This window comes from Babylonia areolata, chromosome 19 (genome assembly GCF_041734735.1).
Source record: "Babylonia areolata isolate BAREFJ2019XMU chromosome 19, ASM4173473v1, whole genome shotgun sequence".
Taxonomy (NCBI): domain Eukaryota; kingdom Metazoa; phylum Mollusca; class Gastropoda; order Neogastropoda; family Buccinidae; genus Babylonia; species Babylonia areolata.
In genome coordinates, this window is record NC_134894.1 from 63547964 (window position 1) to 63562530 (window position 14567).

At 47.7% G+C, this 14567-nt stretch overlaps 1 protein-coding gene across 1 annotated transcript in view; it reads right to left on the bottom strand.

Annotated features, from left to right (window-relative positions):
* Positions 1-14567, bottom strand: part of LOC143293933 (insulin-degrading enzyme-like) — a 45995-nt gene that overhangs the window by 28404 nt on the left and 3024 nt on the right. The window contains exons 4-12 of the mRNA XM_076605322.1: positions 14197-14223; positions 13037-13140; positions 12280-12449; positions 9244-9366; positions 7511-7623; positions 7029-7118; positions 5038-5110; positions 2590-2682; positions 608-699 (exon numbers count right to left, since the gene is read on the bottom strand). Of these exons, the coding sequence (XP_076461437.1) occupies positions 608-699; positions 2590-2682; positions 5038-5110; positions 7029-7118; positions 7511-7623; positions 9244-9366; positions 12280-12449; positions 13037-13140; positions 14197-14223 (885 nt within the window). The remainder of the gene's footprint in view (positions 1-607; positions 700-2589; positions 2683-5037; positions 5111-7028; positions 7119-7510; positions 7624-9243; positions 9367-12279; positions 12450-13036; positions 13141-14196; positions 14224-14567) is intronic.

Consider the following 14567-nt stretch of genomic DNA (forward strand, 5'->3'; position numbering starts at 1 on the left):
ATCTTCAGAACTTTGCCAGAAGACAACACATTGTTGCAGTGGCTTCTTTTTCAGTGCACCAAGTGCGTGCTGCACACGGGACCTCGGTTTACCATCTCATCCTAACGGCTAGACGTTCAGTTTGATTTTCCAGTCAAACCTGGGGGAAAGGGTGGAGCAGGATTCAAACCCTGACCCTCACTGGACTCTACACTGGCAGAGGAGTGTCTTAGCCGTTCTGCCACCTTCCTCCTGAAAAACAAAGGCTGTCGGCCAGGATAAAAGATCCTGCAATCCATGTTCACCCCGGACAATGGAGCAGGCCCCCCCCCCCCCCCCCCCCATTTCTACTTGTTTCACTTACTACGTTTTGCATTTCATTCCAGTTCCTGTACTTTCATTTCCAAACTGCAGCCAATTCACTGACAATTAACCAGTCTGGAGCACAGTTATAATGCTTTGATGATGTTTCTGTGAATATAATTTGTTCAAAACAATGGAGGACGGCTGCCTAGATGGCTGGATAAAAACAGCCATACACACAAACACCCACTGGTGCACATGACTGAACATGTGAGTTGTACAAAGACTGCACAACGACAGGAGGAGGAAAACCCTGGGGACCCACCTTGCACTCCTTGAAGACCCACTCCTGAGGCCCCTCCTTCTTCAGCATGTTGATGTACTGGTACATCAGTGTGATGATGTCCTCCACATGCTCTGCCATCAACACAGGGACACACCACTCCATTAGGGACACATCATCACTAGGGACACAGCATTCTCATGCAGATACACCACTCATCCACACAGGGACACACCACTCCATTAGGGACACATCATCACTAGGGACACAGCATTCTCATGCAGATACACCACTCATCCACACAGGGACACACCACTCCATTAGGGACACATCATCACTAGGGACACAGCATTCTCATGCAGATACACCACTCATCCACACAGGGACACACCACTCCATTAGGGACACATCATCACTAGGGACACAGCATTCTCATGCAGATACACCATTCATCCACACAGGGACACACCACTCCATTAGGGACACATCATCACTAGGGACACAGCATTCTCATGCAGATACACCATTCATCCACACAGGGACACACCACTCCATTAGGGACACATCATCACTAGGGACACAGCATTCTCATGCAGATACACCACTCATCCACACAGGGACACACCACTCCATTAGGGACACATCATCACTAGAGACACAGCATTCTCATGCAGATACACCATTCATCCACACAGGGACACACCACTCCATTAGGGACACATCATCACTAGAGACACAGCATTCTCATGCAGATACACCACTCATCCACACAGGGACACACCACTCCATTAGGGACACATCATCACTAGAGACACAGCATTCTCATGCAGATACACCATTCATCCACACAGGGACACACCACTCCATTAGGGACACATCATCACTAGGGACACAGCATTCTCATGCAGATACACCACTCATCCACACAGGGACACACCACTCCATTAGGGACACATCATCACTAGGGACACAGCATTCTCAGAGTCATACGGATACACCATTCATCCACACAGGAACACACCATTCACATAGGGACACATCATTCACACAGGCCCAATCCATTCACATAGGGAAACATCATTCACATAGACCCAATCCATTCACATACGGCTAATCAGTTCACATAGGACATACCATTCACATAGGGCCAATCCATTCAACAGGGACACACCATTCACATACAGCCAATCAATTCACATAGGACACACCATTCACATAGAGCCAATCCATTCACATAGGACACACCATTCATACAGGGCCAATCCATTCAACAGGAACACACCATTCACATAGGGCCCATCCATTTACATAGGGACATACCATTCACATAGGGACACACCATTCACACAGAGCCAATCCACTGACATTGGGACACATAATGCACACTGGGCCAAATCCATTCACATAGGGCTAATCCATTCACACAAGGATGCACCATTCACATAGGGACACATCATTCACACAGGGTCACATAATTCAAACATTCACAAACACACAGAATTATGAATGAATAAACACACACATAGGCACAGACACACTGACACACCGACACATGTGCAGACATACACACATACATATATTTGCATGGTATTGTATTGCTTTTTTTTTTTATCACAACAGATTTCTCTGTGTGAAATTCGGGCTGCTCTCCCAAGGGACAGCGCGTCGCTACACTCCAGCGCCACCCATTTTTTAAAATTTTTTTCCTGGGTGCAGTTTTATTTGTTTTTCCTATCGAAGTGGATTTTCTACACAGAATTTTGCCAGAACAACCCTTTTTTTGCCGTGGGTTCTTTCACATGCGCTAAGTGCATGCTGCACACGGGACCTCGGTTTATCATCTCATCCGAACGACTAGCGTCCAGACCACCACTCAAGGTCTAATGGAAGGGGAGAAAATATCGACAGCTGAGCCGTGATTCGAACCAGCGCGCTCAGATTCTCTCGCTTCCTAGGCGGACGCGTTACCTCTAGGCCATCACTCCCTTACATCCATACACACATCCACACAGACATTTCCTGACCTTGACCCTCTTCTGTCAGATCCACGTTGACAGCAAAGAAGTCATAGCCTTTGGCACCGTGCTTCTGACCCCCACACAGTGTATTCACCCAGCCTGGATAAAAATAATAAAATCAGACAACTCCACACAAAAACAAACCACATGCTGATTTCATATACCTCCAACAGAACCACAGAAGACTTCAGAAGAGCATCGTTTCAAGAACACAAATTAAATTTCACACTTCGAGAACAGAAATTAAGAAATTAAATTTTACACTTCAAGAACAGAAATTAAATTTTACAAAGTGAATACTACAAACTGCTGAAAGCAGAGAGACGTTAACAAACAAACACACATGAGAGCCCCCCAAAGTCAGCACTACAAGCTGCAGCCCCCCAAAGTCAGCAATACAAACTGCAGCCCCCCAAAGTCAGCAATACAAACTGCAGCCCCCCCAAAGTCAGCAATACAAACTGCAGCCCCCCCAAAGTCAGCAATACAAGCTGCAGCCCCCCCAAAGTCAGCAATACAAGCTGCAGCCCCCCAAAGTCAGCAATACAAACTGCAGCCCCCCCAAAGTCAGCAATACAAGCTGCAGCCCCCCAAAGTCAGCAATACAAACTGCAGCCCCCCACCCCACCCCCCCAAGTCAGCAATACAAACTGCAGCCCCCCATAGTCAGCACTACAAACTGCAGCCCCCCAAAGTCAGCATGACAAACTACAGCCCCCCAAAGTCAACACTACAAACTGCAGCCCCCCCAAAGTCAGCACTACAAACTGCAGCCCCCCCAAAGTCAGCACTACAAACTGCAGCCCCCACCCCCCACACCCCCAAAGTCAGCACTACAAACTGCAGCCCCCACCCCCCACCCCCCCAAAGTCAGCACTACAAACTGCAGCCCCCCAAAGTCAGCACTACAAACTGCAGCCCCCACCCCCCACCCCCCCAAAGTCAGCACTACAAACTGCAGCCCCCCAAAGTCAACACTACAAACTGCAGCCCCCACCCCCCACCCCCCCAAAGTCAGCACTACAAACTGCAGCCCCCACCCCCCACCCCCCCCAAAGTCAGCACTACAAACTGCAGCCCCCACCCCCCACCCCCCCAAAGTCAGCACTACAAACTACAGCCCCCCAAAGTCAGCACTACAAACTACAGCCCCCCAAAGTCAGCATGACAAATTACAGCCCCCCAAAGTCAGCACTACAAACTACAGCCCCCCAAAGTAAGCACTACAAGCTGCAGCCCCCCAAAGTCAGCATGACAAATTACAGCCCCCCAAAGTCAGCACTACAAACTACAGCCCCCCAAAGTCAACACTACAAACTGCAGCCCCCACCCCCCACCCCCCCAAAGTCAGCACTACAAACTACAGCCCCCCAAAGTCAGCACTACAAACTACAGCCCCCCAAAGTAAGCACTACAAGCTGCAGCCCCCCAAAGTCAGCATGACAAACTACAGCCCCCCAAAGTCAGCACTACAAACTACAGCCCCCCAAAGTCAGCACTACAAACTGCAGCCCCCCAAAGTCAGCACTACAAACTGCAGCCCCCCAAAGTCAGCACTACAAACTACAGCCCCCCAAAGTCAGCACTACAAACTGCAGCCCCCCAAAGTCAGCACTACAAACTGCAGCCCCCACCCCCCACCCCCCCAAAGTCAGCACTACAAACTACAGCCCCCCAAAGTCAGCACTACAAACTACAGCCCCCCAAAGTCAACACTACAAACTGCAGCCCCCACCCCCCCAAAGTCAGCACTACAAACTACAGCCCCCCAAAGTCAGCACTACAAACTACAGCCCCCCAAAGTCAACACTACAAACTGCAGCCCCCACCCCCCACCCCCCCAAAGTCAGCACTACAAACTACAGCCCCCACCCCCCACCCCCCTTAAGTCAGCACTACAAACTACAGCCCCCCAAAGTCAGCACTACAAACTACAGCCCCCCAAAGTCAACACTACAAACTGCAGCCCCCACCCCCCCAAAGTCAGCACTACAAACTGCAGCCCCCCAAAGTCAACACTACAAACTGCAGCCCCCACCCCCCACCCCCCCAAAGTCAGCACTACAAACTACAGCCCCCCAAAGTCAACACTACAAACTGCAGCCCCCACCCCCCACCCCCCCAAAGTCAGCACTACAAACTACAGCCCCCCAAAGTCAGCACTACAAACTGCAGCCCCCCAAAGTCAGCACTACAAACTGCAGCCCCCACCCCCCACCCCCCCAAAGTCAGCACTACAAACTACAGCCCCCCAAAGTCAACACTACAAACTGCAGCCCCCACCCCCCACCCCCCCAAAGTCAGCACTACAAACTACAGCCCCCCAAAGTCAGCACTACAAAATGCAGCCCCCCCAAAGTCAGCACTACAAACTACAGCCCCCCAAAGTCAGCACTACAAACTACAGCCCCCCAAAGTCAGCACGACAAACTGTTACCAGGACACATGCCTCACCTCTGGCCTTCAGCTCTGAAAGCAGACTGCCAGGCCCCTCATGCCCCAACAGGTGACCCAGGTAATGGCCCGGCTGGAAACAGGTTGACGCACACACACTCACTGTCATCATCATGTAAACATTGCCATTCACGCTGACGCACACACACACTGGTTGTCACCATCATGTAAACATGACTGTCATCATCATGTAAACATTGCAATTCACGCTGACGCATACACACACTGGGTGTCATAATAATGTAAACATGACTGTCATCATCATGTACACTTTGCCATTCAGGTTGACACACTTACACATACTCACTGTCATCAGCAGCAGCACCAATATACAATTAAAAAAACCCACATCCAAATTATCCATGCATCCTCGACGATTGTTATAAGGAAACTGTCCTATCCACCATCAGTATCATCACCAGAGAAACAATCTGCCCATTCACTGGTAAATAAATAGCTTTCTGACAAACAGTCAGTATCATCACCAGAGAAACAATCTGCCCATTCACTGGTAAATAAATAGCTTTCTGACAAACAGTCAGTATCATCACCAGAGAAACAATCTGCCCATTCACTGGTAAATAAATAGCTTTCTGACAAACAGTCAGATACACAGTCCAACAGCTCACAATGACAATAGACAAAACTCATGGTCATCATAATGACATCCATAATAAATATAAAACAAAACAAAAAATGTATTGCATGGGATAAGAAAAAAATCGAATTCCACTGACAATGGCATCCACGCCAAAGACTTGACGACTTGACTTGACACATCAATTTCTTTTTTCCCTGCATGACTTGTACTAAGTTCCCCAAAGGAAATGTTGGGCCTGAGTTTGATTCTGCCTTGTATGTGAGACTGTCCTGCTACCAGCAGTGCTACACATGTACGTGCACTGAACATTTACATTGCTATTGCAGTACGGAATCACTCCAGTGCTCTGTCTGCTGCTGGCATCTTTCTCTTCTGTTCTTGTGTGTGCATAAAGGTGAAAGGTTAGGTTAAAGGTGAAAGGTCTGGTTAAAGGTCCCATGCCATTTTATGGCCATAAGGGCAGTGAATTCAACTCCACTGTGTCCAGCGTTCGGCACAGGAGGGCAGAGCCCAATCCTCTCCTTTCGTCATTTCAACCTCCCCCAACCACGGTCAGGTAGACATTTACACCTGGGTGGAGTGAGGTAAATCAGAGTAAAGCGACTTTCCCCTGGGATGCAACATCATGATACTGAAAGAGGGCCTCAAAACTTTATCACTGGTGGACGCTGGATCACAAGTCCCACGCCCAAAGTGTGTGCACTATGATCACTGGTGAAAGTGTGTGCACTATGATCACTGGTGGACACTGGGTCACAAGTCCCACGCCCAAAGTGTGTGCACTATGATCACTGGTGAAAGTGTGTACACTATGATCACTGGTGGACGCTGGGTCACAAGTCCAACACCGGACGTGTGTGCACTGTGATCACTGGTGGACGCTGAAAGTGTGTGCACTGTGATCACTGGTGGACGCTGGGTCACAAGTCCAACACTGAAAGTGTGTGCACTATGATCACTGGTGAAAGTGTGTGCACTATGATCACTGGTGGACGCTGGGTCACAAGTCCAACACTGAAAGTGTGTGCACTATGATCACTGGTGAAAGTGTGTGCACTATGATCACTGGTGGACGCTGGGTCACAAGTCCAACACTGAAAGTGTGTGCACTATGATCACTGGTGAAAGTGTGTGCACTGTGATCACTGGTGGACGCTGGGTCACAAGTCCAACACTGAAAGTGTGTGCACTATGATCACTGGTGAAAGTGTGTGCACTGTGATCACTGGTGGACGCTGGGTCACAAGTCCAACACTGAAAGTGTATGCACTATGATCACTGGTGAAAGTGTGTGCACTATGATCACTGGTGGACGCTGGGTCACAAGTCCCACGCCAAAAGTGTGTGCACTAAATAGGGAATTAAAAAACACCAACAATAACGCACTCACGTTCATTTTGTAGTAGGGCAGGAGGTCAGGTATGCTCCAGGTGACCCCCAGGTCTCGCGTGTCCTTCACTGGAACCGCCTTGGTGATTTTCTGTCACAGCATCCTTCGTCAGTTTCACTTCACATTGGGCGTGCAAGCACACATACACACATATGCAACCCCACACACACCAACTCACACACACACACACACACACTTACATACACACACACATCTTGGTAATTTTCTATCAGTCTCCTTTGTCAGTGAAACTCTTCTCTTTGTTACCATTGCACACACACACACACACACACACACACACACACACACACAATCAAAGTTTAACATACTAACCATATACTCACATAAAAAAAACACACCGTTATTGAATTAGAAATCACTGCAAGTACACTGATAACACACAAACCCATCACACCCCTCTGGACCAACAAAGACAGCATGCACACACACACACACCCTGCACAGCCAACACAATGGTTCACCTGTTTCTGCTCAGGTCCATAGGGTGGGTCTGTCCACTCTGGCACCTCAGCCTGCTTGTCCTCCACCCCACAGAACAGGGGTACCACCATCTCTGTCAGCTCGTCCAGGGATTCTGGCACAGGTGACAACACACACACACACAGGTGACAACACACACACACAGGCAATTCTCAAGAGAACACAAACATGGATGAGAACACACACAGGTGACAACACACACACAGAGGTGACAACACACACACACAGGTGACAACACACACACACAGGTGACAACACACACACACAGGCAACTCTCAAGAGAACACAAACATGGATGAGAACACACACAGGTGACAACACACACACAGAGGCCAAACATACACACAGGTGAAGACAAACACACACACTGTTGACAATACAAACAGGTGAACACACACACAGAGGTGAGAACACACAAACACAGGTAAAACACACACACAGAAGTGAAAACTCTAACACAGGTAAAACCTTAAACACAGGTAAAACACACACACAGGTAAAAACTCAAACACAGGTAAAACACACACACAGGTAAAAATCTCAAACACAGGTAAAGCACACACACAAGTGAAAACTCAAACACAGGTAAAACACACACAGGTGAAAACTCAAACACAGGTAAAGCACAAACACAGGTGAAAAGACAAACACGGGTAAAAACACAAACACAGGTAAAAACACAAACACTGGTACAAACACAAAGACATCCTGTCCATCCTTCTTCAGTAATAACCCAGCGAATGCTGATACTCCAGTAGCAATTGGTGGAAGAAAGGGTAGCACAGAGGAAAAAAAAAAAAAGAAGTGACAATCTCTTTCATTAATAAAAACCAATAACAGAAATGAAAAATGTGTGGTATCTGCACAGCTGGCACAAGTATCATGGGCAAAGGATCAAAGTCAGAAACAGTTACGCACACCTAGCCATCCTTACTCCCTTCAAAGACACACACACACACACACACACACACACACACACACACACACACACACACACACACACACAACACACACACAACACACACACACAACACACAACACACACACACACACACACACACACACACACAACACACACACAACACACACACACACAACACACAACACACACACACACACACACACACAAATTATATACATGACAAAGAAGTCAGACACAAAGACACACTCAATATGATTTGTCATCATGCACATTTCAGTTTCAGTTTGAAGGAAGTGTCAGAGTGTGTATCAACACAAAATTCACATTTTAGCCCGATCTCCCAATCGAACCATATAATTATGTGACCTGGTTGAAGACAAAATTTAACAAAAAACAAGAACGCCAGAAAATCGACAGACAGACAGAAAATATGGAAAAAAAACTTAGCCGTATGGAGAGCACATGAACAGGAGCCATAATGGCTGCCAGAAAAAGAGGGCGCTAGCCAGCGGGACAAAGGGGAGGTTACCTACTTCCAGAAGGTTATCGGCCATAGTTTCGTTTTCTCCGTTTCGTTTTTTGCACAGGACAGGAATGTCAGACCCCTGCCGGAGTCTGCACTAGTTGGGTCATGGTTAAGTATGTGTAATTAAATTCACATTTCTTTCCATTCCCGACTTCTGCACATCCACTACCTGCCTCCACACCCCAACAGGACACACACACACACAGTACAAGTCACAGTACAGTACAGGTGCCACAGTACAGGTCCCACAAAGGACAGGACCCCACCTCTACCCAGCACGGCCAGCCCCATGATGTTGGAGGAGTAGTGGCGGTTGTGGAAGTGCAGCAGCTGTTCCCTCACGTCAATGCCTTGGGCTGAGGGCTCCGTCATCAGGCTTTCTTTGTTCCCTGCCGCAACACACACACACACACACACTTTGTTTCTTATCTTTGTTCCCAAGCTATGTCAACTCACACTGTTCCCTGCCGCAACACACACACACACACACTTTGTTTCTTATCTTTGTTCCCAAGCTATGTCAACTCACACTGTTCCCTGCGCAACACACACACATTTTGTTTCTTATCTTTGTTCCCAAGCTATGTCAACTCACACTGTTCCCTGCGGCAACACACACACACACACACTTTGTTTCTAATCTTTGTTCCCAAGCTATGTCAACACACACTGTTCCCTGTGGCAACACACACACACACACACACACACACTCTCTCTCTCTCTCTCTCTCTGTTCCCCAGCTGTGTCAACAAACACACATACAACTTTGTTTCTTCTGTTTGTTCCCTGTGTCGAAACACACACACTTTGTTTCTTCTGTTTGTTCCCTGTGTCCATACACACACACTTTGTTTCTTCTCTTTGTTCCCTGTGTCCATACACACACACTTTGTTTCTTCTCTTTGTTCCCTGTGTCCATACACACACACTTTGTTTCTTCTGTTTGTTCCCTGTGTCCATACACACACACTTTGTTTCTTCTGTCTGTTCCCTGTGTCCATACACACACACTTTGTTTCTAATCTTTGTTCCCAAGCTATGTCAACACACACTGTTCCCTGTGACAACACACACACACACACACACACACTCTCTCTCTCTCTCTCTGTTCCCCAGCTGTGTCAACAAACACACATACAACTTTGTTTCTTCTCTTTGTTCCCTGTGTCCATACACACACACTTTGTTTCTTCTGTTTGTTCCCTGTGTCGATACACACACACTTTGTTTCTTCTCTTTGTTCCCTGTGTCCATACACACACACTTTGTTTCTTCTGTCTGTTCCCTGTGTCCATACACACACACTTTGTTTCTTCTCTTTGTTCCCTGTGTCCATACACACACACTTTGTTTCTTCTGTTTGTTTCCTGTGTCCATACACACACACTTTGTTTCTTCTCTTTGTTCCCTGTGTCCATACACACACACTTTGTTTCTTCTCTTCTTCACTTCTACCTCTTTTCTACTGACTCGAGATTTGATGTTAAATGACCACAATCTCGGTTTACTTTGGGCCGTTTCACTCTATAATCAAAAGACCCTGTTACACACTGACACAGAACCAAAGCCTGAAAACAGAACTGCTCATCGGCAACTGATTATTGTGTCTCCATGATATGCAGGCCGTCTTTCCCTGAGGTCTGCACTTAATCTGTACCAGGACTCCATATCATGTGACATGTATGTAAAAGCCCACGTGCAGGTAACAGCAAAACAAAGGAGCTGCAGTCATTTAACATAGAAACGGGTGAATAGATTAAAAAAAAATAACACTCCCCCACCCCTTAAATCATGTCCCCCTAGCATCCTCACCCACCTGTAGCAAACTGGGTGTAGTCACCACCCACCTGTAGCAAACTGGGTGTAGTCACCACCCACCTGTAGCAAACTGGGTGTAGTCAGGACTCACCTGTAGCAAACTGGGTGTAGTCACCACCCACCTGTAGCAAACTGGGTGTAGTCAGCCACTCACCTGTAGCAAACTGGGTGTAGTCACCACCCACCTGTAGCAAACTGGGTGTAGTCACCACCCACCTGTAGCAAACTGGGTGTAGTCACCACTCACCTGTAGCAAACTGGGTGTAGTCACCACCCACCTGTAGCAAACTGGGTGTAGTCACCACCCACCTGTAGCAAACTGGGTGTAGTCACCACTCACCTGTAGCAAACTGGGTGTAGTCACCACCCACCTGTAGCAAACTGGGTGTAGTCACGACCCACCTGTAGCAAACTGGGTGTAGTCACCACCCACCTGTAGCAAACTGGGTGTAGTCAGGACCCACCTGTAGCAAACTGGGTGTAGTCAAGACTCACCTGTAGCAAACTGGGTGTAGTCACCACCTACCTGTAGCAAACTGGGTGTAGTCAGCACCCACCTGTAGCAAACTGGGTGTAGTCAGGACCCACCTGTAGCAAACTGGGTGTAGTCAGGACTCACCTGTAGCAAACTGGGTATAGTCACCACCCACCTGTAGCAAACTGGGTGTAGTCACCACTCACCTGTAGCAAACTGGGTGTAGTCAGGACTCACCTGTAGCAAACTGGGTGTAGTCACCACCCACCTGTAGCAAACTGGGTGTAGTCAGGACTCACCTGTAGCAAACTGGGTGTAGTCAGCACTCACCTGTAGCAAACTGGGTGTAGTCACCACCCACCTGTAGCAAACTGGGTGTAGTCAGAACTCACCTGTAGCAAACTGGGTGTAGTCAGAACTCACCTGTAGCAAACTGGGTGTAGTCACCACCCACCTGTAGCAAACTGGGTGTAGTCACCGCCCACCTGTAGCAAACTGGGTGTAGTCACCACTCACCTGTAGCAAACTGGGTGTAGTCACCACCTACCTGTAGCAAACTGGGTGTAGTCAGGACCTACCTGTAGCAAACTGGGTGTAGTCAGGACTCACCTGTAGCAAACTGGGTGTAGTCACCACTCACCTGTAGTCAGGACTCACCTGTAGCAAACTGGGTGTAGTCACCACTCACCTGTAGTCAGGACTCACCTGTAGTCAGGACTCACCTGTAGCAAACTGGGTGTAGCCACCCACCTGTAGCAAACTGGGTGTAGTCACCACCCACCTGTAGCAAACTGGGTGTAGTCACCACTCACCTGTGTGTAATCAGGACTCACCTGGGTGTAGTCAGGACTCACCTGTAGCAAACTGGGTGCAGTCAGGACTCACCTGTAGCAAACTGGGTGTAGTCATCACCCACCTGTAGCAAACTGGGTGTGGTCAGGACTCACCTGTAGCAAACTGGGTGTAGTCAGGACTCACCTGTAGCAAACTGGGTGCAGTTAGGACTCACCTGTAGCAAACTTGTTGTAGTCGTGGTCAGGTTTGGCCTGGCTCTTCTCCAGCTGGAACATTCGCCAGGGGTCACTCTGCAGGTTGCGGTCGTTCTCCGAGTTGACGGCATTCACCTCCCGCTCTGTGGCCGAGGGCGTGAACAGCGGGCACAGGAAGAACTGGGCAAACCTGACAAACACGTCGCATAGACACCGTTCTGTCACCATGGACACTGTTCGGTCACAAAGTCTCCTCTCTCTCTCACTCTCTCTCTCTCTTCTCAATGCCTTCAGGTCGCATAGTCACCGTTCTGTCACCATGTACAGTGTTCGGTCACAAAGTCTCCTCTCTCTCTCACTCTCTCTCTCTCTTCTCAATGCCTTCAGGTCGCATAGACACCGTTCTGTCACCATGGACACTGTTCGGTCACAAAGTCTCCTCTCTCTCTCTCTGTCTGTCTCTCTCTGTCAATGCCTTCAAACCTGATTTTCTGCCTCTGGGTGTATATTTCTAATCCACATCCACATGTTCGAAAAGTTCAGGTCTAATCACCACATATCATAAACTGCATCAAAGACAAAATAACATAAATCAAAACTAAACAACAAAAAAAAAAGAATCACAGCATATTTCAACTCTGTGAAACTGATCCATCGGCACCATGCGATTACCAACGCCAACAACAACAACGTCAGCCATGTTACTCAAACCACTCAGTGAAATCACAGTGAAGCACAGACGGACGGACGGACGGACAGACGGGAAGGCCTCCCTACCTGTCCAGGGCCCCAGCCAGACCATCAGGGGCCACGTCAAAGAAGTAGTTGGTGTGCTCCAGAGACGTGAAGGCGTTGGAGCTTCCTCCGTGCTCACTGAGGAACTGCACAGCACAGGGGGAACTTGAATCACATGTGTGGTGACACGGTCATAGTGTGTTTCCATAACCCACCGAACGCTGACATGGATTACAGGATCTTTAATGTGCGTATTTGATCTTCTGCTTGCATATACACACGAAGGGGGTTCAGGCACTAGCAGGTCTCCACATATGTTGACCTGGGAGATCATAAAAATTTCCACCCTTTACCCACCAGGCGCCATTACCGTGATTCGAACCCGGGACCCTCAGACTGACAGTCCAACGCATTAACCACTTGGCTATTGCGCCCGTCAAGCATTCATCAAGGTTCCAGGGTTCCAGGCCCCATTGAAGCGAGAATTAAATACAAAGTTGCGTGTCTCTGCTATACTGCTTTCCACTCCGCAGGACCTACTTATCTTCCTGACCTTATAAGTGTTTACACTCCCACAAGAAACCTCCGCTCTTCCTCTGACTGTTACCTTCTGAAACTTCCTCGTGTCAATACAAGAACCTATGGTGAACGTTCTTTCTTCTTTGCTGCTCCTCACATCTGGAACAACCTTCCTCATCATATCCATGCATCTGATTCTATTTCTGCTTTTCGCTCATCACCAAAGACTCATCTTTTTAAAACCTATCTGCAAGTACTCTCAGCTTCCTTTTCTCCAACACCACCCATGTCAGCTCACTTTGGAAGTATGTAGAGTGGGAAAGGGACAGTGCGGAGAAAAAGTGGTCATGAATGTTTTGTGTTACTTGTAATATTTTTCTTTCATGCAAAGCGCCCTGAGCTCTTAGTGAGAAAGGGCATTGTATAAATGTATATTATTATTATTATTACTATTATTATTTCAGCAAGGTGTGTGTCCTTAGGAAAGACACTTTTCTCTCATTTTCCTCACTCCACCCAGGTGTGAATGGTCACCTCACTGGCTGGGAAAGGTGAAAGCTGCAGACGTTAGCTCCCTGTGCTTTTATTAAAGTTGGAACGTGTTCACCATTTTAATGAAACAAATTCTAATGCCAGGGCTTTGGGTGTAGGACTGAATGGGTTAACTCAGTATACATACATACCTTGCTGTAGGCGTTCTCTTCAGGGTACTGCAACACAAAAGTATGTCAAATAAATCAATCATGGGAACCTAGACAAACATAGAGTCACTCTGCTCAATGTCTTACTGGATTAACAGGTTGAACATGTGTTGTTGTTGTTTTTAATTATGAAAAGAGTGAAACTAACCAACTGAAAAGCAGAGAAAAAACATGAGCATGAAATCTGTGATCAGTGCTCAAAGACTTTACAAACCTAAAAGTAGGGGAAATATGAAAACAACAAATAAATCAAAACACTACACACACACACACACACACACACACACACACACACAACACACACAACACACACACACACAAACACACAACACACACACACACACACACACACA